The sequence below is a fragment of the Aythya marila genome, assembly GCF_965140915.1.
Source record: "Aythya marila genome assembly, chromosome: 11".
NCBI classification, from domain to species: domain Eukaryota; kingdom Metazoa; phylum Chordata; class Aves; order Anseriformes; family Anatidae; genus Aythya; species Aythya marila.
Genome location: NC_139052.1, coordinates 13,912,356 through 13,939,220, shown reverse-complemented (window position 1 = coordinate 13,939,220; position 26,865 = coordinate 13,912,356). Strand labels below are relative to the sequence as shown.

General features: G+C 51.3%; 1 protein-coding gene across 1 annotated transcript; it reads left to right on the top strand.

The window, feature by feature from the left end:
• Positions 1-26,835, top strand: ACAN (aggrecan; the record flags this gene model as incomplete). The annotated part of the gene is made up of 18 exons (XM_082769167.1): positions 1-70; positions 598-969; positions 1,924-2,098; positions 2,458-2,585; positions 3,179-3,472; positions 5,510-6,022; positions 6,512-6,686; positions 7,117-7,244; positions 7,389-7,682; positions 8,087-8,281; positions 8,742-10,711; positions 10,832-12,245; positions 20,934-21,047; positions 23,954-24,112; positions 24,198-24,280; positions 24,503-24,647; positions 25,247-25,429; positions 26,265-26,835. The coding sequence occupies 18 exons, from the start codon at positions 1-3 to the stop codon at positions 26,351-26,353; spliced, it is 6,501 nt and encodes a 2,166-aa protein (XP_082625293.1). The 3' UTR covers positions 26,354-26,835.
• Between the last annotated feature and the right edge of the window lie 30 nt (positions 26,836-26,865).

Here is a 26,865-nt window from a genome sequence, read left to right as displayed (position 1 = left end):
ATGACCACTTTACTACTAGTGTTTGTGTGTTTGCGAGCCATCACCGCGGCCGCCTCTGTGGTGCTCTCAGGTACGTGCTGCGGGGCGTGGGGAGCCGGCACCGGGCAAGGTGCTGTACACTGGTCCCAAACCCGAGCGTGGGCATCTCTAGGTGTGCCCAAAAGTTCCTCTGTGTACACATGGAGCCCTTCGCCAGGTGGCTGCAGCCACAGTCCGTCACTGTCCTAGTGCCTGGGGAGCTGGAGGGGTAGCTCAGCGTAAGGTGGATTTAGGGGGAAACCAAGGGAATTTCATCATTCCCCCTTTTTTCAGCCCTATCAGGTGTGATCTCGTGTTGCGGGCAGTAGGCACGCTGCAGGACAGCCCTTCATTCCCTTCATTCCCACATCCCAACTCCCAAGAGCAACCATGGAGCAAGGGTCATTGCTGTAACTTCCATTTCTGCAAAGCATTTCCTGCAGACTAGACCAAAAAGGGCTCACCTGAACGTGTGGGTAGTTTTCGTAGCAGACAGGCATTGGGGACGTACAGAAGCACTGGATATTTTGGATAAAGTGCATTACCTCTGTAACCATTGCTTTGTTTGGGAACTGGCAGACAGTAGTGATGGCCTGGAAGTGAAGATACCTGAGCAGTCTCCCCTGCGCGTTGCCCTGGGCAGCTCCCTGAACATCCCCTGCTACTTCAACATCCCGGAGGAGGAGGACACCAGTGCTCTGCTGACCCCGCGGATCAAGTGGAGCAAGCTCTCCAACGGGACAGAAGTTGTCTTGCTCGTGGCCACCGGTGGGAAAATCCGGCTCAACACGGAGTACAGGGAGGTGGTTTCCTTGCCCAATTACCCCGCCATCCCCACCGACGCCACCTTGGAAATCAAGGCGCTGAGATCCAACCACACTGGGATTTATCGCTGTGAAGTGATGTACGGCATTGAGGACAGGCAAGACACAATAGAGGTCCTGGTGAAAGGTGAGACCCTGCCTTTGCTGTTTCCTCCCAGGATCGTGCTGGGCAGAAGGGAAGAAATATATGGGCAGGGAGGGTGCTGCTCTCCCCATAAGCATCAGCCCTTTTGGTCAGGCCTCAAATAGGGTCACAAACAAGTGAGCAGAAGCCATGGGCCAAGCTTTTATTTCAGCAGGTTAGCGGCAGACTAAACTGAGCAGAAATGACTCATGGCTGAGTACATGGCAATAAAAGGACTTTTCTGGCAGAAGGTGAGTTAGAGGCAGGAGGATGACGCCCTTGTCAGGAGGTGGTGCTGGGTATGCTGAGCTATTGCTCAGAGCGAGGCAGGAACAGGGCTAGCACAAAACCTTTTAATTCATCCAGACATTTTAGGAGATGGGATGCCCTCAGCTGGAGAATTGGTCTGTTCTGGAAAACCTTTCCCCACAGTCTTAAAAAGCCCACCCTACTCATAGATGGATAAAAAATCGTTTAGTTTAAGGATCCTATGATCCTTATCTTTATCACGGGTCTTGCTTCCAGCACAGCAGGAGAAACGAGGAGCTTTCTGCTGGGCACAGGCACAGCACGGGCTGGGAGCCCCCTCTTTGCCTCCCAATGAATTTTCCACTTGGCTGATGCCAGACCAGAGCATGCAGAGAGCCTTCCCTCGGAAAGCCCCCTGTTTATCAAAAAACACAACTCACATTTTCAGATGATCCAGAGATTTTAAGTGGTACGCCTCATATGAAATATTGTTCTTTTTCCCTGGGTGTTTGCAGGAGCAGGGGGTTGCACCCTTCAAACACACGCAGCAGTCACCGAGTCACCCTGGGCTCGAGATGCTAAAACACAGAAAATCAGCACAAACATCCATCGTTTCTCATCCCTTTCTCCACATCCCTAACTCCCGTGGAAGGAAGGGGCTGGGTCCTCCCCAGCAGGCGTGCCGCTGATGCCCGTTGTGTTTTCCAGGCGTCGTGTTCCACTACAGAGCCATCTCCACGAGGTACACCTTGAACTTCGAGAAGGCCAAGCAGGCCTGTATCCAGAACAGCGCCGTCATTGCTACCCCCGAGCAGCTGCAGGCTGCCTACGAGGACGGGTACGAGCAGTGCGATGCCGGCTGGCTGGCTGACCAGACTGTCAGGTAAGGGCAGGGCTGTGATGTGAGGGCAGGAGTCCCATGATGAGCTGCTGGATGGGGGTGGGTGGGATGCAGCTGTGAAATAGAGGGTCTCGTGATTGCTGGTGTGCAGGGAGAGGTGTGGGCTGCAAGGTTTTTCCTTCTGGGGAGGGACCTTTAGGAGGAGAGCTGAGTGGACGACAGCTTAACCCCAATCCTTCCTCTCTGATGGATGAAACAGATGCTAAGGAAAGATCCCTGAGTGTGGCTCAGCCCCCACGAGGAGGCACCTTGGTGTGGAGCCCGGGACCATGGTGGGGAGAGCAGGACAGCGGGTCTCAGGGGGTCCCGCTCCCACCTCCCCACACATTTTCTCCCCCCAGGTACCCCATCCACCTGCCCCGGGAGCGCTGTTACGGCGACAAGGATGAGTTTCCAGGAGTGAGGACCTACGGTGTCCGTGAGACTGACGAAACCTATGATGTTTACTGCTATGCAGAGCAAATGCAAGGTGATTCGGGGGGGTTCTTGCCAGGTGCAGGAGCTGCCAAAGCTCTGCTCATGCCTAGAGCAGACAACAGTGCACAAAGGGCCTAGAAGATGGCAGGTTACAGATGAAAAACACATCATCCCCCAGCCAGGCCGTATGTTCTCTACGGTGTCTTTGTTAGACCTTGGACGATTTTAATGTCAAATGACTAATGCAGCCCAGAGGGTGGAGCTGGACTAACCTCCACCAGAGGCCGTGCCATCCTGCTTGTCTCTGATCACTCATTCAGGGCTGTGATGTCCAGAAGTGTCCACCACCCGTGGTTATAATAGGGGCCCAATGAAATATTCAGCACATCAGAAGTGAAATTGTCCTTTATTTTCCTCTTACCCTGTGACTCCAGCTAGCTGAGTGTGTTTCCCTTCAGTTATCTACTCCACAAGACTCCCTTTCTTCTGGTCTCTAGAGATAGTCACAAGGTGGGGCTGCAGCTCAGCTGTAGTGCACAGGATTTTTTCCTCTTATCCACACTCAGGATTGGGAAAGGGCAAAGAGAGGGAACTGGGATTAAACCCGACACCAAATCCCTGTGCTGACAGATGCTCTGCTTGCAGGCAAAGTCTTCTACGCCACCTCCCCCGAGAAGTTCACCTTCCAGGAAGCATTCGACAAGTGCCGCAGCCTGGGAGCGCGGCTGGCCACCACGGGGGAGCTGTACCTGGCCTGGAAGGACGGCATGGACATGTGCAGCGCGGGCTGGCTGGCCGACCGCAGCGTCCGCTACCCCATCTCCAGAGCACGGCCCAACTGCGGGGGCAACCTGGTGGGCGTGCGCACGGTGTACCTGTACGTCAACCAGACGGGGTACCCGCACCCCCACTCCCGCTACGACGCCATCTGCTACAGCGGTGAGTGCAGTAAGAGACGTCTCTGTACCCTGCAGGCAAGGAGCAGCTCCTTGGACACAGCTATCTTAGCCTGGAAAAGTCCCCAGTGCTTTTCTTTTGTCGCAGTGCTCACCGGAGGTTTTTCTGTTCTGGTTTGAAAGAGGACCAGGTGGGACTACCCAAATATTTCTTGAGAAAACATCCAGTAGTGTAGTCTAGGAGCGTGAATTAAATTCATTGTAATAATTCACACAGGCTGATGGAGGGGAGAATTTTCCACTCTTGGTCATTTTTCATCTCAGGCACTGCCAGGTAGTAATTCAGTGTTGCTGGTCACTGCAGAGCAGCACAGAGGCAAAGGGACCTGGTCTGAATCCCTCATTCATGTTCAGGTTGGAAGCAAAGAGTCCAGAAAGTGCACAGGTGCCTGTGCTGTGCAGGAGAGCTCCAGGAAGGGGGGAGCAACACAGTCCTCTGCTCCCCAGTGCCCCCACGCCTTCCAGCTTTGGTAGCAGACATGGAACAGAGCCCAGGTGCTTTTTGTACAGGACTTTGAATGCTGGAAAAGAGGAGAAAAGAGAACAGATCTGACCCTGTCTAGTGCTGTGATGTGGTGCAGACACTTAGTTTCCGTGCTGGGATGAATCAGAGGCTGCAGCAGTCTCTGGCAACTGTAAATGGGGCAAAATTGCACCTGGGAAGTGCGGAGCATCCCTGTGATGCCCTCTTTCTTCTAACTGCACTCTTCTCCCTGCAGCGAGAAGGGGGTGAAGCACAGCTGTGTACGGTCAGCTCAGGGCAGCCAGCAGTCAGCATTCGAATAAGGCTTCCGTCTTTGCAGAAATGATAACAAGAAGATGTGTTTTGAAACCCTTTTTCCCAGGCCTATTGTGCCAAATAGGTGTGTTCAGAGTATCAGAAGGTCCAAGTGCCTGTCCCTGTAAAACCTCTCAGACTTCTTGGTATCCATCAATGTGGCCAAGCCAAAGATGGTTCCAATCAGCACAGCTCCCCGGTTATCTCAGGGCAAGCATTCAAAACCTCTGAGTACAGCCAGTCCTCGTCTGAACATCTCTGTCTAATTTATTGAATCCTTTAAGATCTAAGAGGTACGACCTAAAATGAACTAGCAGGAAAATGGAATTGGAAGTAAGTAGAGCGGGGACAACAACCTTAGAGGCAAAGCCTGGCAGTGTCTTGTTAGCTCTCCCTCCCCAGCAGATATTTGCCTTGCAGTGTTTCCATCCCTCCCCAACCTCAGTTCTGTTTGATGCTGCTCTTTAGGCCCCCATCCCTGCTGTAGGCTGACCTGCTCAGTGAAGCATCAACAAGCACATTGTCCTACCCCTGAGGGATGTGGCTTGTGCAGGAAGGTGATTTGGGAGGGGAAAGGTGGGAGTGATGCACTTGATCGAGTGTGTTTGGTGATGGAGGAAGCGTTCTTGGGTGTGATGAGTTCCTAGGTCCTCGCAGAGCAGAAGGAGGCAGTGATCCTGGTGAGGCTTCTTGCTCTTAGTGTGAGGCTCCAAGTGTCTCCCTGCACCTCTCTTGGGCTCAGACCTGCTGTGGAGGTTTCCCCAGTCCCCTGCTTTCCCCCGGCCACCTTAAATTCCTTGCAGCAGGCACTAGAGGTCAGTGCAGACTTGGATATGGGCAAGATGCTCCCGGGAACGGGAGCTGGGAGGAGAACAGAGAAAGTCCTCTGCTTTCCCAGCTGTGGTGAGTCATTGCCTCGAACTCATCAACATCCAAGGCCAGGCTGGATGGGGCTTTGGGCAGCCTGGTCTGCTGGGAGGTGTCCCTGCCCATGGCAGGGGGTTGGAGCTGGACGGGCTTTAAGGTCCCTTCCAACCCAAGCCATCCCGTGATTCCAAGATCTATGCCCTCCGTGCTGGGCTGTCATAGAGTGGAGAAAGGAAAGTCATGTGTTTTACCAGAACATCAGGATTTTCCTGCTAACCTCACAGCCAGCAAACACCCAGCTCCTCCAAGGCAGCCCCAGCACCGCACACCTCTCAGGACTGCCCCCTGCTCACTTTGCTCTGTCTCATGATGCAGGTGATGACTTTGAGGCTCTAGTCCCGGGGCAGTTCACTGACGAGGTGGGCAGCGAGCTGGGCAGTGCCTTCACCGTGCAGACCGTCACCCAGACAGAGGTGGAGCTGCCCCTGCCCCGCAACGCCACCGAGGAGGAGGCCCGCGGCAGCATCGCGACCCTGGAGCCCATGGAGATCACCCCCGCTGCCACCGAGCTGTACGAGGGCTTCACCACCTTCCCCGATCTCCTCGCCACCGTTGCCACGGGAGAGACAGCATCCCCTGGGGAGGAGAACGTGACCAGAGAGGAAGTCACGGGGGTGTGGGCTGTGCCCGAAGAGGTCACGACGTTGGTATCAGTCACCACTGTCACCACCGAAATGGCAGAGGTGAGCTCGGTGGAGGAGGCCATAGGGGTGACAGCCACACCAGGGCTGGAGCCTGCCTCGGTGTTCACAGTGGAAGATCATCTTGTGCGAGTGACAGCAGCCCCTGATGTCGCCCTCATCCCCCGGCAGCCCATTTCCCCCACTGGTAAGTCAGCACGACTCTGAGAAGCCTGAAGGTCAGCTTCTAGAAATAACTGAAAAGCTGAAAAGTCTGAGCTTCTGCCATCACAGAGGGCACCCAGCTCTCTGGAGGTACGCGGGCCTGTCTGGGGTCACAGGCAGGCTGAATGCCTCCACTGTGGTGGGACAGGAGGGCTGTGGGACACCTCAACTTGTGCTGGAAGGGCTCAGGTGGCTGCTGCTTGGGGCTGCAGTGGTCATATCTACATTCCCATGGACATCTGGCTCCAGGGAAGGGGGAAGCCAAGATAGCAAGATCCCAGAGCAGGGCTAAAGAGATCCCCAGAGCATCACCCTATAAAGCAGCAGAGCTCAATGAGTGAGGGATCACCATAAAAGTGCGTTTGACAGGCGGCAGCCCTTGCATTGCCATCAGGAAGACCCTATCTCGTCACACATCTGGGTTTGGCAGGTTCCTGTGTGCCCTGTCTCACCGTGTCTCCTCTTCCCCCAGGTGTGGTGTTTCACTACCGCGCCGCCACCAGCAGATACGCCCTCTCCTTCGTGCAAGCCCAGCAGGCCTGCCTGCAGAACAACGCGGTTATCGCCACCCCCGAGCAGCTCCAGGCTGCCTACGAGGCTGGCTTCGATCAGTGCGATGCCGGCTGGCTGCGGGACCAGACAGTCAGGTAAAACCATATGGATGAGGGCAAGGCACCCCCTGAAATGACTTTTCAGCCATGAGCTTGGGGCTTCACTCCAGTCTGCCCTGCTGCTCTGATCATCAGCAGCTGAAGCTGCCCTAAGGCTGTCTCATCGTATCTAGTAGCGGCCGATAGACCTTCCTTCTCAACCTGTCCCATCCCTTTCCTAATCTGTGTGAGCATCCTGCAGTGCTGAGCCTCACAGCATACTGACACATCACAGAAAAGATGGAGGAAAAAATTGTGTTTACTGCCCTGAGCTGGAAGTGCGGTTTAAATTTGTTTCCAAGTTGTTCTGGGGTCTCTGAGCACCTCTAAATGTGAAGACTTTGTGTCCTGTTCCCAAATACATGGAGATCCTTCATCCAGAGCTCATAAAGCTGAGCTTGGGTTGCCTCCTCTCTTCCCTCTGTAGGTACCCCATCGTGAATCCCCGCAGTAACTGTGTGGGAGACAAAGAGAGCTCTCCGGGTGTGCGGTCCTATGGCATGCGCCCAGCTTCAGAGACCTACGATGTGTACTGCTACATCGACAGGCTAAAGGGTGTGTTGTCCCCGTTCCTCTGAGCTCTACTGTGGAACAAAACGTGCTCCACACCCCCACGTCTGGGGTTGGGCAGATGTGCCACAGGATGCCAAGTGTGGTGAGGTTCCAAGACTCATGCTTGTCTTTTCCATTATCCCTCAGGTGAGGTGTTCTTTGCCACCCAACCAGAGCAGTTCACCTTCCAAGAAGCCCAGCAGTACTGTGAGAGCCAAAATGCCACCCTGGCCTCTGTGGGGCAGCTCCACGCTGCCTGGAAGCAGGGGCTGGATAGATGCTACCCGGGCTGGTTAGCCGACGGCAGCCTGCGGTATCCCATCGTGAGCCCCCGGCCCGCCTGCGGGGGAGATGCACCCGGCGTCAGGACCATCTACCAGCACTACAACCAGACGGGATTTCCCGATCCGCTCTCACGGCATCACGCCTTCTGCTTCAGAGGTACCATCCCACCCCTCGTAGGTCATAAACACCTTCTTGTTCGGGGAGCGGGGTTTCATGAGGGAGCTTGGGCACATCAGGGTCCCAGTTTGGAATAAGCAGGATCCGCCAAAAAGTCACTTCTTCTGGGAACTCAGAGGCACATCCTCATAGTTATGTATTTACTTTATTGTCTTGATAAGCCAATATTGATATTGACTTTTCCTCAGAGAAAAAGTCTCACCCAATTCCCTCTGCCTCCACTTCTCTGCTCAGCTTGTCAGAAGTAATCTTCCATTATCAGAGTCTTTGTCTACTTTTTCACCATGGGTCATTATTTTAGTGTCTGGCTCATCCCTTATGCAGCCACTTCACCTGAGAATGCGAATTCCTGGAAACTCCCTCCATATCTTTTTTTTTTCCAGCTCTGCCATCTGTGGAGGAGGAAGGGGTTACCTCACTCTTTGAAGAAGAGGTGATGGTAACCCAAGTGATCCCTGGAGTGGAGGGGATACCTTCTGGAGAGGAAACTACTGTGGAGATGGAGTTATCTACCGAAATTGAGAATCAAACAGCCTGGGGAACAGAGGTCTTCCCAACCGACGTATCGCTGCTCTCAGGTGGGTCAGGTGCTTCTCCATCTCTTGGGTCATGTTTGGCTGCTCTTGTAGGGCCAGGGCACTCCTAAAATAAACAGGCTGTGTCCTCACATGGGGAAATCCTCTCCAAATGCATCCAGGAATCAAAGAGGAAGCTCAGAGGTCTCCTATCATGTGGAGTTAGCTCTTCACATAACAGTCTCAGGTGCATTTCAGAGGAGTGTGCTGGGAAGCGTGGAGGTGCTCAGGACATATCCTGTGCAGTTAACAGTTATTTAAGATATTTTACTCATTAACAAATTTGAGAGGATCAAAGGATTTTTGCAAATGCCTTTATCCCAAAGGTGATTTTATTATTTTATTAGATATCAGTTTGGAGGTAAAGTCAGTAGGGAAGTTGTTGACAGCTTCTTTAAAATAGTTTAGTAAATGATTGTCCTATCTCCCTCTCTTTTTCCCCTCCTTTTTTTTTTTTTTCCAGTGAGCCCATCTGCTTTTCCTCCAGCTACCGTAATACCAGGGGAAACAAGTACCAATGTTTCCATCACCGAAGTGTCAGTGTCAGGAGAGATCCCTGAATCCGGAGAGCACCAAGTCAGTGGTGAATCTTCAACATCTGGGTGGGTATCTGGAGCCCCAGATACAAGCGGAGAACCAACTTCTGGAGGTTTTGAACTTAGTGGAGAACACTCAGGGATTGGAGAAAGTGGATTACCATCTGTAGACCTGCATACCAGTGGCGTTCTACCTGGAGAAAGTGGCCTGCCCTCCGGGGACCTGAGTGGCTTGCCTTCTGGCACTGTTGATATCAGTGGCTTACCTTCTGCGGAGGAAGATATAACCGTGTCTGCTTCCAGGATACCAGACATTAGCGGGATGCCTTCTGGAGCTGAAAGCAGCGGGCTGCATTCTGGCTTTAGCGGAGAAATCTCTGGTACTGAACTCATCAGCGGGCTGCCATCTGGAGAGGAAAGCGGGCTCGCCTCTGGCTTTCCTACCGTCTCTCTTGTGGACTCCACTTTGGTGGAAGTTGTAACAACGGCACCGGGACGGCAAGAGGAGGGAAAAGGATCGATTGGAGTCAGTGGTGAAGGAGAGCTATCAGGGTTTCCGTCTGCTGAGTGGGACACCAGTGGAGGAGCCAGGGGGTTGCCCTCAGGAGCTGAAACCAGCGGAGAGCCCTCAGGGCTGCCTGAGCACAGTGGGGAACCTTTTGGGGTGCCTGAGCTCAGCGGGGAACCTTCTGGGGTGCCTGAGCTCAGCGGGGAGCCCTCTGGGGTGCCTGAGCTCAGCGGGTTCCCCTCGGGGCTGGATGTCAGCGGAGAACTTTCTGGAGTCCCTGAGGTGAGCGGTGTGGTGGACCTCAGCGGCCTTACTTCTGGTGGTGATGGAAGCGTTGAGGCCTCAGGCGTTACCTTCATAAATGCCAGCTTGGAGGAGGTGACAACCCCTTCACCCGCAGAAGCAGAAGCAAAAGAGATTTTGGAGATCAGTGGATTGCCCTCAGGAGGTGGGGAGACATCGGGCATGGCGTCTGGGGGTTTGGAGCTCAGTGGCCAGCCTTCGGGACACATGGACTTTGGTGGGAGTGTTTCTGGGGTGCTCGAGATGAGCGGACTTCCAAGCGGGGTCATCGACAGCAGCGGAGAAGTCTCTGGTGTGGATGTCAGCAGCGGCCTGCCTTCTGGAGAGGAAAGTGGACTCCCCTCTGGCTTTCCTACGGTCTCTCTTGTGGATACCACTTTGGTAGAAGTTGTAACGCAGACATCAGTTGCACAAGAACTGGGAGAAGGGCCGTCTGGGGTGATGGAGATCAGTGGATTTCCTTCTGGAGACAGAGGACTATCTGGAGAAGGGTCTGGAGCCGTGGAGTCTAGTGGGTTTCCTTCAGGGACAGGAGACTTCAGTGGAGAGCCATCTGGGGTCCCGTATTTCAGTGGAGACATTTCTGGAGCTACGGATATAAGTGGACAATCTTCAGCAGTGACTGATATCAGCGGGGAGGTCTCAGGACTTCCAGAAGTCACTTTAGTCACTTCTGATTTACTAGAAGTTGTGACGAGACCAACAGTTTCACAGGAACTGGGTGGGGAAGCAGCTGTCACCTTCCCCTATGGTTTTGGGCCAAGCGGTGAGGCCTCTGCATCTGGTGAACTCAGTGGGGAAACATCTGCGCTGCCAGAAAGTGGCATAGAAGCATCAACAGTTTATGAAACCAGCGGTGAAACATCTGCATATCCCGAGGTGACTGTAGAGACATCCACGATTCAAGAAATCAGTGGGGAAACATCTGCATACCCTGAGGTCAGTGTAGAAACATCCACGATTCAAGAGATCAGTGGGGAAACGTCTGCATATCCTGAGACTAGTGTAGAGACATCCACAATTCAAGAAATCAGTGGGGAAACATCTGCGTTTCCTGAAATTAGCCTAGAAACATCCACAATTCAGGAAGTAAGTGGAGAAACATCTGCATTTCCCGAAATTAGCACAGAAACATCAACAAGGCAAGAAGCCCGGGGTGAAACATCTGCTTACCCTGAGATTATCATAGAGACATCCACGATTCAGGAAGTCAGTGGGGAAACGTCTGCCTTTCCTGAAATTAGCACTGAAACGTCCACCATTCAAGAAACCAGTGGGGAAAGTTCTGCCTTTCCTGAAATTAGAATAGAAACATCCACCGTTCAAGAAATTAGTGGGGAAAGCTCTGCCTTTCCTGAAATTAGAATAGAAACATCCACAAGTCAAGAAGCCCGGGGTGAAACATCTGGCTTCCCTGAGATTAGCATAGAAGCCTCCACTGTTCATGAAACCAGTGGAGAAACATCTGCCTTTCCTGAAATTACCATAGAAGCCTCCACAGTCCATGAAACCAGTGGAGAAACATCTGCCTTTCCTGAAATTAGCATAGAGACATCCACAGTCCATGAAATTAGTGGGGAAAGCTCTGCCTTTCCTGAAATTAGAATAGAAACATCCACAAGTCAAGAAGCAAGGGGTGAAACATCTGGTTTTCCTGAGATTAGCATAGAAGCCTCCACTGTTCATGAAACCAGTGGGGAAGCATCTGCATTGCCTGAAATTAGCATCGAAACTTCAACAGTTCGTGAAATCAGTGGAGAGAGCTCTGCATTTCCCGAAATCAGCATAGAAACTTCGACAGTCCACGAAATCAGTGGCGAAACATCTGCATTTCCTGATATTAGTGTAGAAACTTCAACAGTCCATGAAATTAGTGGTGAGACGTCTGCATATCCTGAAATTAGAATAGAAACGTCCACAAGTCAAGAAGCCCGGGGTGAAACATCTGGCTTTCCTGAGATTAGCATAGAAACGTCCACTGTTCATGAAACCAGCGGGGAAACATCTGCATTTCCCGAAATTAGCACAGAAACATCAACAAGACAAGAAGCCAGGGGTGAAACCTCTGCCTATCCTGAAATTAGCATTGAAACATCCACCATTCAAGAAGTAAGTGGGGAAAGCTCTGCCTTTCCTGAAATTAGAATAGAAACGCCCACAAGTCAAGAAGCCCGGGGTGAAACATCTGCCTATCCTGAGATCAGCATAGAAGCCTCCGCTGCCCATGAAACCAGCGGGGAAACATCTGCATTGCCTGCTGTTAACATGGAAACTGCTGCCACATCTCTGGCCAGTGGTGAGCCCTCTGGTGCTCCTGAGGGGAAGGAAATCCATGATGAAACGTCGGGAGCTGCGACACACTCAGTCACAGGCGTTTCGGGGGAAACCTCTGTCCCAGACGTTGTAATTAGTACCAGCACTCCAGATGTTGAGCTAACTCAGGGACCCAGGAGCCCTGAGGAGGCTCAGCTCGAAATAGAGCCCTCCACTCCCGCGGCATCAGGACAAGAGACAGAAACAGCAGCTGTCCTGGACAACCCCCCTCTGCCAGCCACCGCTACTGCTGCTCTGCCTCAAGCCTCACAAGAAGCCATCGATGCATTAGGACCCACTACAGAAGGTACTGTGCCTTCTCCTAATCCTAACACTACAGAGGGGAAGGGGAGGGAGGAGAGGAGCGGGCATAGCTGTTACTTTTTGCTTCTTCTACAGCCAAGAGCATTAACGCAGAAGCAGACTGAAGAAGAACATTATTATGGTGGGAAGCCATAAAAATGGGGGGGTCCCACTATCCGTTAACAGCTGAAACCTCACGGTCTTAGTCCCTCATGCAGCAATTATTGGTGTCCCCAAAGAAACCTGTGGTTAACGCCCCAACCGTGGGGACAGTTCTGCAGAGGGAATGCTCCCGTGTCACTCTGCAGCAACACGAGCACACGAGGCCCCAAACCACGTCATGTTCAGTAGCTCCTGTCTTAACAGATGATAGGCTGTGCCGGGTAGGTACTAATTATCCAGCCCCTGTAACCGCATCCCCAGGAGCCTTCTGCACCTCCCTCCTGCCATTTAGCAGGGAGAGCAGCTGGGGACCAGCACCAGGAGACGTGCAGGTGGCCTTCCTGCCCCTGCTGCACCTTGTAGGAGGCATCGGTCGCTCCTCCGAGCTGCTGCTCCTGGTGGATGCGGCTGCAGCCCAGCCCCGATGAGCAGCCCGGTGGAGCTGCCAGGAACACGGTGGGGGCATCGTCTGCTTCTGCCCCCAGGTCCATGGCTGACTGCTGGCACCTAGGTGAGCTCTCCCCTCCGTGCTGCTGCAGGGGGAGCTGCAAAAAGAGTATTCTGTGAACGATTGGCGAGAGCCGCTGGGTGTGATATGGCTGGGGAAGGCACCAAGGCATTCACGCCCCAGCTGAAATTGCTCTTAGCCATCGCTATCATCTAAAGAAAACAACATCTTTTTTTCTTCTCATGTGGAAACTAAAGCAAAGACGGCTCCGCCCGCCGGAGACTTCCACCCTGGCTGAGGGACGTGGCTGAGAAGTTGGATAAGGCAGGCTGCGAGCCTCTGCCCTGTTTTGTTTCTCTTTCCGTGATGTGCTGACTGGCTGCCCGGACCGCCGGGTGTTTCCAAGCACTTGCTCCACGGCTGCAGGCTGGCCATCAGCTGCTGTGCAGCGCCAAGGGGCTGAGAGGCAAAACAAGCCAGCTGGGGACCAAAATCTCTGCTCTGCGCCTTGTCACTGCTGGCTGTGACATTAGCATCGGGCACGCGGCTCCCATCTTCCTGCTGCCCTTTGGCACGGAGCGTGGCCACCCTCCAGTCTGCATCCTGTGCTGCTCTCTGCAGTGCAAATGGGCAAAATGTGTGAGGTGATGCTCACAGCAAGCCAACGCTGCCTTCTGGCAGCCCCGCTGATAGATGTGCTTCCCTCCACCCTGCCCCTTTTTGGTGCTTTAGCAGGACCCACTGCTGCCAAGTATAAACAGATACAATATTTAAATCTGAGCAGCCTTGTATGGTGAAAATGCTTCGCTAGCTTTCTGACAACCATGCAGCAAGCAGTGCTGACGTGCCTTGGAGGCATTGGGATGCTACAAGGAGAAGAAGAGCAGGGGCATTGTCATGCCTGCCAGCCACTGCTTCTTGGCCAGGAAGGAGCCCAGGAACACAACATGTCCCACGACATCCCTGGCCATGGCTTGGTTTCACTTTGCTACTGCCAGTAGCAGGTTCTGGGGCATGGGCCCCATTGCAAAACCATTCGTGCTTGTGCTGTGGCATAAAGGTCCTGCGTGTGCTTTAGGTGCGTCACAGTTCTGGATGGGCTGCACCCTCACGTTGGGCACTCTGCAGAAGCATGGCACAAAAATATCTGCAAAGAGACCCACTCAGTTCCTTCTAGCAGAAGTAATTCATCCTGCCCCCTTCCCATCTTACCTCCTGCACTGGTTAATCCGCGCCCCGTGGCACAGGCAGATGGATTTGGCAAGGGTCTGTAAATGCAGGGCTGTGTGAAGCTCAGCCTGGTTTCTAACTTCATTTCCTTCCTCGAGGCAGTTTGAACGAGTTCCCTCTGCATCACTTCTCTCTGAGACACCAGGTAATTGCAGACCTTTGTTCAGCCCTGGTCCCACACATCTGAGGTCCCCCATCCCTGCAGAGCCCCTGCACAGCAGATGCTGCAGGCATGGGCGAGGACAAGGCATTAGGGTGGTCCCAAGGCCTGGGGCTTGGGAACTTCATACCCAAAAAACTTCTTAGCACGCCTAAGGAGCCCTGCTTTTGGGCCATGCTCGCTGCCACGTCCTAGCCTGGAGGTAAAAACAAGTCAGCAAAGGCGGAGGCGAGTGGAAGGAAAGGAACCAGCCAGTGAGGCTCAGCAAAAGAAAAAAAAATTGGCCCCAAAGTATGGTTTTATTTCACTGCTTATTCTTTTTATAAATTACCCACAAGGCGATTGCCAGATTCTGCGGAGCATTTGTTAGCCAACATTCTTGTGAAGTATTTAGAAAGAAAACCATGTGTTCGGCAGCTCATGTGTGAAGAAGTTTGAAAAATGTTCCAAAATTGGAACGTGTTGTGTATTCATGAGTCACGGGAATGACGCTCCGGCAGCTGGGGTTTCTAAGCAGGTGACAGATAGAGGTAAGCGACCGCTGCATGGAGCCTAACGTGGATTCCTGATCAACCAGAGATGGGCTTCAGGACACGTGCTTGGTTGGTGCTCCCCCAGAAGATATTCTAAGGTGGAAGAACATTTTGGTCAATGAGCTTCGCAGCAGTATCCCTGCAGGGTGAAACGCAGCCCAGGTTGGGGTCTGAAGGAGGCTCATCCAGGCAGCAAGAAAGTGTACTGACCGTGAACGTGCAGCACCTCTGCGCTGAGGGGAAACTCCTCCAGAAAAGCAAAGTGATGGCAGAAGGGAGAGGAGGAAGGAAAAACATTCACAGGTCTTCTTTTACTTCAGCTACTCTTCCCACATGCAAAATCTATGAGGAAGATCCACGGGTTGGAACCCAAAATAGTGTTTCCTGTGCTGTGGCTCCCTTTCTACCTGAAGCTTCCTGGTCTTTGACTTTAGCTCTTGCAGAAAGACCACCTCTAATACCTGTGCCTTGTGCTGTGCTCAGAGCTCGCAGGGTGTAATGGTTGTCCATTAAATGCAACAAATTTTGACTACCACTGAAGCACGGGTGAAGCTAGTTCAGCTCACAAAAGGAGCATGGAGTGAGGAGCAGGGGGCATGCGGCTGCTGGGCTCCTGTCCTGTCATTTAAGTGTTCCAGTTAGATTCAGCAGCCTTGTTAGTGGGATGATTTCAGAAGAATGATATTTCTCTGCTCTGCTGTAGTCCCTACTTCTCTCTAAAGGACAGAGCCAGAAGCACAAGAAGACCAGAAATTAACGCTTGCCATGCCCGTATCCTTTAGTTTTTAACCAAATTGAAGGCTTTGCCTGCAGACGTCTTTAGACAGCAGTTTGACTCCTCCATGAGGACAGGAACCCTACGAGCCTACAGCTTGAAGAATTGTCCATGGACTTGGCTTCTCCACCCAGAGTTTTGCCAACTCAGTGGGTCTTTTTGCTTCTGGTAACATTTGAAGACAAATAATTATTAGCTGAGAAAAGCAAGCTGGCGCTTCAGTGAGAGGCTGTGGTTTGGAGCACTCCGACCAGCCAATGACTTAACAACTTCACTCAGGTCAGGGGGGAAAATAGAAATGTGCTGAAATGGCAGCAATTTATGTTAAGTTTTGCTTCTCTCTGGTGAAATGAACTCATGGAGCCTGCTGCCTAGGGCCCCAGCACAGCTGAAGGTTAGAAGTCATAGGGTGAAAGGTCTTGATGAGTTTTCCTCCTTCTTCATACCCTGGAAATCCAAGGGACAGTGCTTTGTTGGTTCAAAGAAGACTGAACCAGAAGAAAAATGTCTAAAAACCATTCACCTGGTTCATAATGCTTCACCTAGTGTGGAAGGGAGTGTACATCCTCAAGAAGGAAATGGAGCTTCCAGCCCTGGCTGAGAGATGAGCAAAATCAGAAACCATTCACGGCCGCCCAGATGATTTGATGTCTCCTGGATACACTGTGCATTTTGCACCAAAATTGTATTTGCTTAATTCAGACCTTTCTCTAAAGATGCAGCCTACATCCCTGGGCTAGTTTTTTATATATATCAGTTAACTTCTACACACAAGGTTTTGGAGGCAGAGATACTAAAAGTTGCTGAGCTCTCCTTCCATGGGAGTGTCACACTAATCAAACATCCCAGCAGATTGGCAGCTTCTCCTAGAAACAGGCTGTGCCAATATCTGCCCTTCCACTGCATGGAGGATGTGGTTTAATCGTTAAAGTTAATTCTTTTCAGAACTTAATTGCTCATCATAAGTCACCAGCTGGCTACATGATGTTCAATGCTGGTACTTTACTTAAAATGTGAGGGAATTGTTTCCCCCAACTCCTCCTATTCTTTTCTTGTAGGAGTCACTCTACAGTTGCTCAAATGTTTTTCTTCTCTGAGTTATCAGTTCAAACTTCCCCAGAGTCTCTGAAAAGCAAATTTAATTTGTACCTGGATTTTTTTTCCTTTGGCCTCTAGAAGACAATGTTGTATCTGGTCTCTGAATCCCTGTCTGGATAATCACACTTACAGGAATCTATAAAGAACGGGTGAGAGGCACAACAGGGACAGCTGGACATCCTGAAAATGCCTTGCCTTTCAGTCCTATATTTTCCTCTCTGCAGCACAAAAACAGGAGTTTAAATCCTTGGGTGTGTTTCTAAACTAGTCACTTAGAGCTCCAGTAAAACTGCACAGTTTATTTCAGGAGCTGGGTGATAGCATCCTGTCTGTTTGCAAGCTGCTTCTCCCCAGTAAATGTTTTAAGTGCAAACCTGGCCTTATTTAATGGATATTCTTGCTATCATCGATCCAGGCTGCCATTGAGAGAAATGCAGAGACTTTGTGACAACTGCACCATTTTAAGAAGTGTTAGCACTGTTTCTAGCATTGTCTTCTTAGCTTGGGATGAAGGATTTTGAAAGTAGTCCCTTCTCGCTGTGTGTTCACTTTTGCATGCCATTTGCCTTCTGAGCAAAACCAGGACTGATCTATTTCTCTTTCATTTCTAAAGGATTTTTCTTTCCAATTTCCATGATCTAGTACAGCACATTGTCTTCAAAGACACTGGGCAAATACTTCTGCTGTGTTTAGTTGCATCAAAAGAAAATAGTACTGACTATATTTAGTAAGTATCTGGCAATGCAAGAGAAAGCTAAGGAGGAAAATGGTGAAGGAAATTCAAAGTTTGCATTGTAACACTGCAACTCCCCTTGCTTTTGCCAGCCAACAGTTTACATCTTCCAGATGCAAGAGCCTATTTACGTTAGATTTCTTTGTTTTAATTTCTGGTTTCGTTTAAAAAAAAAAAAAATCCAAAAGTTAGACCTTAAGTCCAGTTAATATTGTAAAATAGAAACTCTTCTGACAATAGGTTTGGATAATCTTTTGCAACTTCTGGGTGATATTAACTGCAGTGCAAATCATCTCACAAAGAGCTGTTGATTTTGCATTATCCTTGAGAAGTGAGTTAATAATAAGGTCTAAATGGGCTTCCTATTCTTGGCACTGTGAAGCATTTTCTTCTCTGCCTCTGTTTCAGAGCCGAAGCTCTTGAAAGCCAGGGCTGCCTCTGTTCTGCATCCCATGCCACATCAGTTGTCCTTTGTTAGTGCCGGGTAATAATAGCAGGAGTTTCTCCTTGTCGCTTGATAAGCTCTCAAGCTGCACCTCAAAGCAAAGCTGACTTCTGAATGACTGCTCACCCAAGCAAATAAATAGCTCACGTACGCTGAAGGCCCTTGGGTGATGAGGGAGGGAGGAGGCAGCCGGTGCTGTGGAGCTTGGGGCTGGCCCCTGCTGAGCACAGTCTGCTGGTGACGGGCACAGTGATGTGCTGACCTCACCTAGCCCCAAACTCTGGGGAAGCAGGTGAATTTCTGGCACAGAAAAGGTTAAGAAGAAAAAAGCCAGGCACTGAATGATAGATGGGATTCTTTTCACTGGAGTTCTCACCTCCCATAAATCCCATGGCTTTGATGTGATATCCTAGAACCACCCACAAGCCAGGGTTTCCAGAGGCACCATGGCTGCCAATCTTAAAGCTTACTTTCCTACAAGACCAGATTTTCTGGGAGGACCAGAATCAGCAACACTTCCTCCAAGCTAACTGACATGTTTAAGTTTCCTGATATCAGCCTGGTGAGGTGATGCTGCATCCAGATGGAGACACAGTCACTGTCCCCACAGCAAACGGGCTGAAGGGGGAGTTTGGTATTTATGATCATCATGTGTTTAAAATGTCTTCTTTCCAGCCATTTGCAGCATGCTTCTGGGGGAAGAAAAAGAAAAAGTCTCACTTTTATTTGTTGTCTGTTTTTCCTTTGCTACCTGTGAGTAAATACCTTCTCTCTGTGTGTGATATATGCAGATATATATGGGTACGTATGGAGATATACATACCATATATATTGTACGCAGAGATTTGTTTTTACAGCCTATATAATATGTGCAGTCATATTATATACACTGTCTGTAAAAGGAAATTCTGCCCCGGTGTTATTTCCCAGCTGGAGATTTGTGGCAATTAATTTGCATGTGTGTGTCTGCTCCCTCTTCCTCCGGCCCAAGGGATGGCAACAACTCAGAAGAGATCTCGGATGCACCAAGTTTTAGTCCACCTTGCCAAAGATGACCAAAGATTCATAATCCCCTGCTAAATATTCTGCTTTAGCTCTTGCTTTAGTACTCTGTTCCCACTTCTGCGCTGTGCTTTCCCCTCAATGGAGCCTGATGGACAAAGGAGAGCCTTTCCTTACTTGTTCAGCTGGAGCCCACTGGAATCAGTACAAACATCTGCTGCCACTGCTGTTGGAAGCCCGGGGGGACCTCTAGAGCTGTAATCATCCCTCAGGATCCTTCATTTTCCTTCACGCTTTCTGTCTTCTAAGAACTCCAAGTGTCACTGATCAGCAATAGCCAGCCAAGCACAGCTCCTCTCTTCTACCAGGCCCCCTTCTCTCAGTGAAGAACTAACAGCAGAACTGGTGTGAGTGGTCCACCAGCCATCTGAGGAACGATTACATTGCTCACAGTGACACAGCCTAGAATAAAGATGAGAGTCCTCGTGCTCCAAAGCACGAACCGATTTACCATCCAAGGTCAGGAAGAATGTTTTGCATCCCTCAGGCACATTACAAAGCATGCCATCTTTTACCTGACATCGTCAGACATTGGCCACCGAGCAACCAGACGTTCACACCAGGTATAACGTGTCTGCTCTCATGTGTCTGGAGACACTGAGCAACTGGGCCACTCAGGCTGAAAATGCCCTAGCCAGAAGAACACAGATCTTGAAGAATCCCTGCTCTGCTCTGGTATTTGCACAGCCACCATGTTCATCATCTTCGAGTGTTTCTTCACTAACCTCTCTCATCCACAAGAAGAGCATGGGGAGTTAGTCAGCACTTTTACAGAGTTGCTTCTCTTCTGAGTGTGAAAGAAAGAGGTGTTATCTCGCATGAAGAGCTAATCAGTCATCACTTAGCCTAACCTGCATGGTGTGCTCCCACCTTCTTCCTTAGTCTTGTTTCTTTAGTTGAACATCTCTGAGATCTTTCCATTCTGAACGATTTTCCTTCTGATTCCAAAGGTTGATAAGTAGGATTAAGGCTCAGTATGGAGAGATAGTTGGAGAAGGACTTTAATTCTAGCACAAATTACATTTTCTTATATAGAGATACAAACTGCTTACACGTGGTCTTCTTCAGAGCATCCTTGTCTCCTTCATTCTTCCCCAAGATGATAGAGGATGGAAGTGCTATCAAATGATGGCACTTACCACACAGGCTTGTGCAAATTAGCAAACTGAGAAACACTGGAAAGCTGGGGGCTGAATTCTTCCCATCCCAACTTCTCTTTTCAGCTGTGGAAAAGCAGAGGGAATCTTAAGAGCTGCTCTAGATGGGAAAATAGGAATAGTTTCCACCACCATGAGGGAATCCACAGCTGGGAAAGACCTACAGCTTCTTCCAGGCCCATCACAAGCAAGAGAGTGCACAGTGTGGACAGGTCTGGAGAGAATGGCACTATGATCCAGTGTTCTTCACCAAGGAAGAGGCCGTTGTAGCCCTTCCTAAAATCCTCACAAGGAGAAAGCTGAGGGTCTTTGATCCACCTTCAAACCCACTTCTTTTCTTCCCTGCACTTAGCTTCACTGAGATGAGATTACTAGCCCTGGGACTTCATCTGAATGATGGTTAGGAAGAAACTAGTAGGGAACACTGGCTCCAGGAATGCCAGCAGGGATACAGACATCCATTTCAGGATGTTTTTCCCACTTTTGGGAAGCCCACATTCTTCCTGGTATGCACACAAATGGTGGAGACGGCCACATGTTTGCATGTTCCATCCCTCGGGCAGAGATGGCAGACAATGAGAAGTTACCACAGCTATCAAAGAGGCTGAGAGCTGTGTCGGATATACGTCTTGCTGAGGCTGTCTTGATGTCTCCAGAACGGTGTTCAACCATCAAGTGACACCAAACCAACATCCTCCTCGTAGGTGGTCGGGCCTCTTGCCTTCATCCCTCCAGCAGCAGCAGTGGCAGTATGCTTCCAAATACGAACCTGACACCTCCCAGGTTCCCCCAGAGCACCTGGTCCTCCCTAAACAAGCAAGGAAACGAGTTCTCCTCTCGGTGGGGTTCCCTGCCCAGAGCCCTAATGGAAGCCCTTCATTTCTTGCAGACACTGATGAGTGCCACTCAAGCCCCTGTCTGAACGGAGCTACCTGCGTTGATGGCATCGACTCTTTCAAATGCTTATGCCTTCCCAGCTACGGAGGGGACCTGTGTGAGATCGGTACGGCCTACCTGGCTTCAGCTAATCTTACTAACAGCTCCACCACCTCCTTCCCACCCTACCCCAAAGAGCTGATCCCAGGTGCTCCCGTCAGCCCTCATCTCCGTTAGCTAACCTCTAACAGCAGCTTGGAGGACAGCAGGGGAAGGTTTCGAGCCTTTTGCTTACATATTCTGATTAGTTTGCTCATCACGGCGGCATGTTCTCTAAGATCCCCAAGCAGGAACTTCTGGCGTCTTCTTCAGCTTTCTCTCGCTCAGTTTCTCTGGTGGAGCTCCGTACAGAAGTCACTGTCTCGTTGGGTCAAGGTCCTGTTCATCTGTAACAGCAGGGAAGCATCTGAGCACATCTTCACCCCGGGCAAGCTGTCTCTGCTAGACTGGAATTTCATGGAAGGATGCTTCAAGCAGGCCGTGTGAAATGATTGCGTTTCACTCCGTGAGGATGCAGCTGAGAGAAGCCTCCTTCACCCCAGGACCCTCGGCCGATCTGACACAGCACGACATTTTTGTCATCTCTGCATCGCGGCTTCCCGTGGCAAAACCAGCAGGGAGTGTGTATCTTTGAGAAAACATGAAGCGACCTACTTCTACATCGAGATGAGGCGCACTTTGACCTGCACTAATACTTCTTTTTGTTTCTACAAGAAAAGAAAAAATATTATTTTTTTTCTTAAAGCTGATGGAAGCCCAAACTTTTGTCAGCTTAACTGAGGAGAAGCTCCCCTGCCTTGCTCAAACAAGAGGAATAAGTTTGCAATTTCGTACTCACCTTGACACAAGGAATGATAACACACGCTGGATTTTTTTCTTCACCTGTCTGCATCTCTCTTTCTGCTTTCAATATGAGCATATGGAGCAGACCATAAGAAGAAGGCTCAGGATTTTTGGACCACCTGGGCAAGAAAGATGCTGTCTTTATGTCTCCTTGCTAATGAAACCTCATCAGCTCCCGATTTACTCATCCCTGCTGCCTTTTGTTCCGCCAGAAGATGCCTCCCCTGCAGCCGCTTATAAACTTGTTTGGCACAAGCCAGCCTTAATTTCCTCTTTTCTGTGATTTATGGGCTTGCGATGCCTGGGGCCCATAGCGTGGGAGATGCGAGAGGAAATCAATGCCCCGAATTCAGTGGTGAATGCAAATCTTGATTATTCCCATCAGGCAAGTCTTCCTTTCTCTGACATCTACTGGGCTCCAAGAGCACCGGGACACTGCAGGTGATCTCTGCCATCTGTGCGTGGCCCGTCCTTCCTGTCACCACGAGTGTCCCTACCAGGGACAAAGCTTTTTGTTGTTCTCCTCCAAGACGGTTGCTGTCATGTTTTCCCCTAAGTAACAGCTGTGTAGGAGAGAGCGGCCCTTCTCCCAGGCAATGTCCTGCTGAGGCTCTGTGCCATGTGCTGTCCCATCCCCGGGCTGTGATGACAAGGGGTGGCATTCAAGCAGCTGCAAAAAAAATATATTTAAATCTCCAAAGACAGAGCAAAGTCTGCTCACCTTGTGTGAGCGGTCTGCCTGCAGAGACCAAGGATCCTTAGAGCTTCAGCTACTTCCAGATAATCCCTCTGATCTGCTAAGGAGGACAGAAAACATTTTAAACCTTCCCAACACCTATGAAGCACCTGCAGTCCCCAGTCGGAAGAAGACAGAAGGGTGGGTTAGCAGGAGTTTGTGTGACTGAAGGTGACCGTGCTTTGACCTACAAACAGCAGAAGAAAGAAACTGAGCACAGAAAACCTTACAGGGAAGGGAGAGAGGCACAAGCACTGATGAAATCTCACCGCTCCCAGAGCAGGAGGTGGCTGAGAAAGGGTGGGAGGCCATGCACCTGCAAGGCTGACATCAAACCCCTCCTGGCGTGTCCTCGATTTCTGCTCTCACCTCTACCGGACCTCTCTCCATCCAGGGTGTAGCAAGGCTCTCTCTGCTCCCTCCTCATGGACTGCAGAGGGAAAGCTCATCCCTGCGAATGCACATATTGAAAAAAAATGATATGCCAGAGCTTGTTCAAGGCCCTAGAGGTACACCACCTCCAGCCAGTGGCTGCTCCTGCCCAAAACTCAATTTCATGTGCCACCATAGCACCGTTTTTGTGTCTGCCTCCAGTTCCTTCAGGCACATGGAGAAGAAGTGTGCTGTTGTGTTGGATGGCAGCTACTGAAAGCTACTTTTGTGGTGGCTTCTCCATTCGCCTCTGTTCACCCCATCCGTGGTTATATTTTATAATTAATAGGTTCGACTCTTCAGAGTTTTCAGGTGGTAGAAGACGCTATAAAAAGCTGAGACATTTTCTGTCCTTTTCTCACAGCTTCCAAGACTTTCCCTTGAGATTTCATTTTCTTTCTCTGCCATGGTAAGTTCCTGCCCCCTCTCCTTTCTCCATCTGGGTAGGCTTCCTTTTCCTCATAACCCAGAACCACAGCAAGCGATGTGACCGCCTGAACCCGGGCTTTCCTCCCCCCTTTCCTTTTCAACATGCAAAATGTTGATTCTGGGCTCTGGGATTCGGGTTTTGGAGATACTTTCCAAAGCAAGAAAACTCTGCAGGTCAGCACAAGTGAGAAAAGGGGGTTGTGGCTTGGGCCAGCTCCTCAAGAAGCCCAGACACCAACGAGGATGGAAGCGCTCAGAAATAAGTGTCTTACTCAAGTTTTCCAGTAGCACTGATCACCTTAGGTCAAATACAGGGCCTTCAACACAGGCTCCCTTCTCTTCTGCATTTTTCTTGGATATCTTCTGTCATTTTCCCTGGGATGTGGCACAGACACCACAGTCAGGGGTTGCTTTTTAGCGGCGGTGACCGCGTGTTGTCCTGTGCTGTGGCTGCGTGAGCTGCCAGCAGGTGAGTTGGGAGGCCTCCAGGCTCACGCTCCAACTCCTTGTCATCACGCCCTTGTGTGTTGCAGACCTGGAGAACTGCGAGGACGGCTGGACCAAGTTCCAGGGCCACTGCTACAGGCACTTCGAGGAGAGGGAGACGTGGATGGACGCCGAGACCAGGTGCCGAGAACATCAAGCCCATCTGAGCAGCATCATCACCCCGGAGGAGCAGGAATTTGTGAACAGTGAGTGTTGGGGGGCACCTGGGGGACCTGCAGCGAGACACGGGGAGCCACCACCCACTCTTCTCTCCCCGTCTGTTTTTTTCAGGCCACGCACAGGACTACCAGTGGATTGGGCTCAGCGACAGAGCCGTGGAGAACGATTTCCGCTGGTCCGACGGGCACTCGCTGGTGAGTCCCTGGGGAGAGACAGGGGGCACGGCAGTGGGGTTCCCCTGCTGGTTCCAAGCCTCTCGTGAAACAGAGCCACAGGCTGGGCCCCACGGTGGTAGAAATAATTGGGCAGCCCGTGGTTTCTCCGGATAACAGGCAGGAGACACAAAGGAGGGGAGGAGAGGTAGTGGGAGAAAAGGGAGAAAAGGCTCCAGGTGAAAGGCTTTCCTCTCCCCCCAGCAATTTGAGAACTGGCGGCCCAACCAACCCGATAACTTCTTCTCCGCGGGTGAGGACTGCGTTGTAATGATCTGGCACGAGCAAGGCGAATGGAACGACGTCCCCTGCAACTACCACCTGCCCTTCACGTGCAAGAAAGGAACAGGTGAGCTCCTGTACCAGCAAGGAGGGGGGCTCAGGGAGCAGTTGTGGGGCCAGGGCACGAGGGCAGCACTGGGAGCACCCAGAGCACGTGAATGGGAACCCGTGGGTCAGCTCCGATGGGGTTTTCCTCGCAGGAAACTTCATTTCTACACAAGAAAATCAACGCAGGGAGCAAAGAGGAACGTGACATGGGTTTGTCACTGCAAGAGGTGTTCAAAAAGGTGGAAGGAATTGGCACTAGGATTTGACCTTGATCAAATCCTTTTCTCTAGGAGAAAGATTCCTGAGGTCTTGAAAATGGGTAACACAAGCCAGCAGGAGCCAGGGCCTCATGTCCCCAGGCAGGGCTGTACCCCGATCGCTCCTGCACGCCAGCCCCATGCCCTGCCAGGGAAGCTCTCACTGTAAGCCAGCCTCTCCAGTGAAGTTTTTATGAACTTTTTAGCAACATTCCCCTTTTTTGAATCACCTCCCTCTGCTTCTCCCCAAAACAAATGATCCCCCCACTGTCAGCTACCTCTCTGGCCCTGGGGCTCAGGCGATGAGCCAGAAACCTTTCGGATCCCTCCATCTCTCCCTGTCTTTGCCCGTCTCCCACAGTTGCCTGCGGGGATCCCCCCGTGGTGGAGAACGCCAGGACCTTCGGCCGGAGGAAGGACCGCTACGAAATCAACTCCCTGGTGCGGTACCAGTGCGACCAGGGCTACATCCAGCGCCACGTGCCCACCATCCGCTGCCAGCCCAACGGGCAGTGGGAGGAGCCGCGGATATCCTGCATAAACCGTACGTCCCGGCCACCCCAACCCCCACGGCCCCATCCCGTGGGATGCCTTTGACCGAATCTTTCCCCCCCCTGCAGCCACCCTTTGGGGATGGGGAGGGTTGGGGCTGATGCGGGGGTGGCACCGCCATGGGGTCAGGGTAGCTCCGAGCCAAAGGGATGCCCTGGACCCTTGTTTTGCTGGAAGTTTTCCCAAGATGGGGCTGTAGGAAGGGGAAAAAAGGAGCTTAATAAGAGCTACTTGAAGAAAGGGAAGAAAAAGGAACGCTCCTGCAGTGGTGAGCTCAGGCATCAGCAGAGGACAGGAGCGGGGCGCTGTGCCCGGGGTCCCCCCATCCCGGCACGCTGCCAAGGGGCCAGGAGCCCAGCGGCAGAGCTGCCCCGAGGGATGGGGCTGGGCTCCTCACCCCTCTCCTCTCGGCCCTCCAGCCCTCTCCACGAGGCGTCCCAGCCCATCCCCAGGCTGCCTACACCCCGCTCCCATCCCTGCTCGCAGCTTCCCAACAATGTCATCGCCCTCAGCCAAATCACATCCGTCAAGTGTCAGCCCAGCTGCTGCTCCGGCTGCAGGCCCGGGGCGGAGGGGACAAAGCTCCAGGCAGGGAGGAGAAGGGGAACAGGGGCAGGAGGCAGTGGGGCAGCCCCGGCTCGATGCACCAGGGCAGGGGGCTCAGGCTGCTCCCCTTTTTTGAACCCTCCTGCAGTTATTGCAGAAGGGTTGGCGGTGTGAGGCTGCCTCCAGGACACCCTGCTCAGCCTTGTTTTCCCAAGGATTTCATTCTGCAGGGCACAAGCAGCGTCTGTGCCACCAACAAGGTGTCTTTTCTCCCCCCGCAGCCTCCAGCTACCAGCGCAGGCTATACAAGAGGAGCCCCCGGAGCCGGTCGAGACCCAGCGGCAGCGCCGTGCACAGACCCACCCATTAGAGCGGGGCGAGAGACACCGAGGGGCAAACAGAGAGAGAAAGAGATTTTTACAGAACAGTTATATTAACAGAGTCGATTTCTTCTTCTTCTTGTTGCTTTTTGTCATATAAGGAAAACAAAAAAAAATTATATTAAAGACAAACCCACCTTTGTGTATATATATAAAAGAAAAAAAAATAATTAATGTTTTTCCAAGCACCAAAGCAAAGCGAATTAGAAGTCAGCCTTTTTACTAACCGTCCGGTTCCAATTATCTTCGTGCCTTCGGGGACAGGGAGGGGGGTGGGTTTGCAGAGGGCAGGGGGTTAAGTTAAATAATAAAGATGATTATTTTTTTCCTGATTTTATCCACGAACAATGTAATTATTTCTGTTATTTAATCTCCGGGGTGGACAGCACCTTTTGGGGTTAATTTTATTTTTAATTTTTTTTTTTTTTGGTTTGTTGGTTTTTTTTTTTGTTTTTTTTTTCCAGAATCCTCCTACTGCTGCGGCACGTCGGGGCGGGTGGGG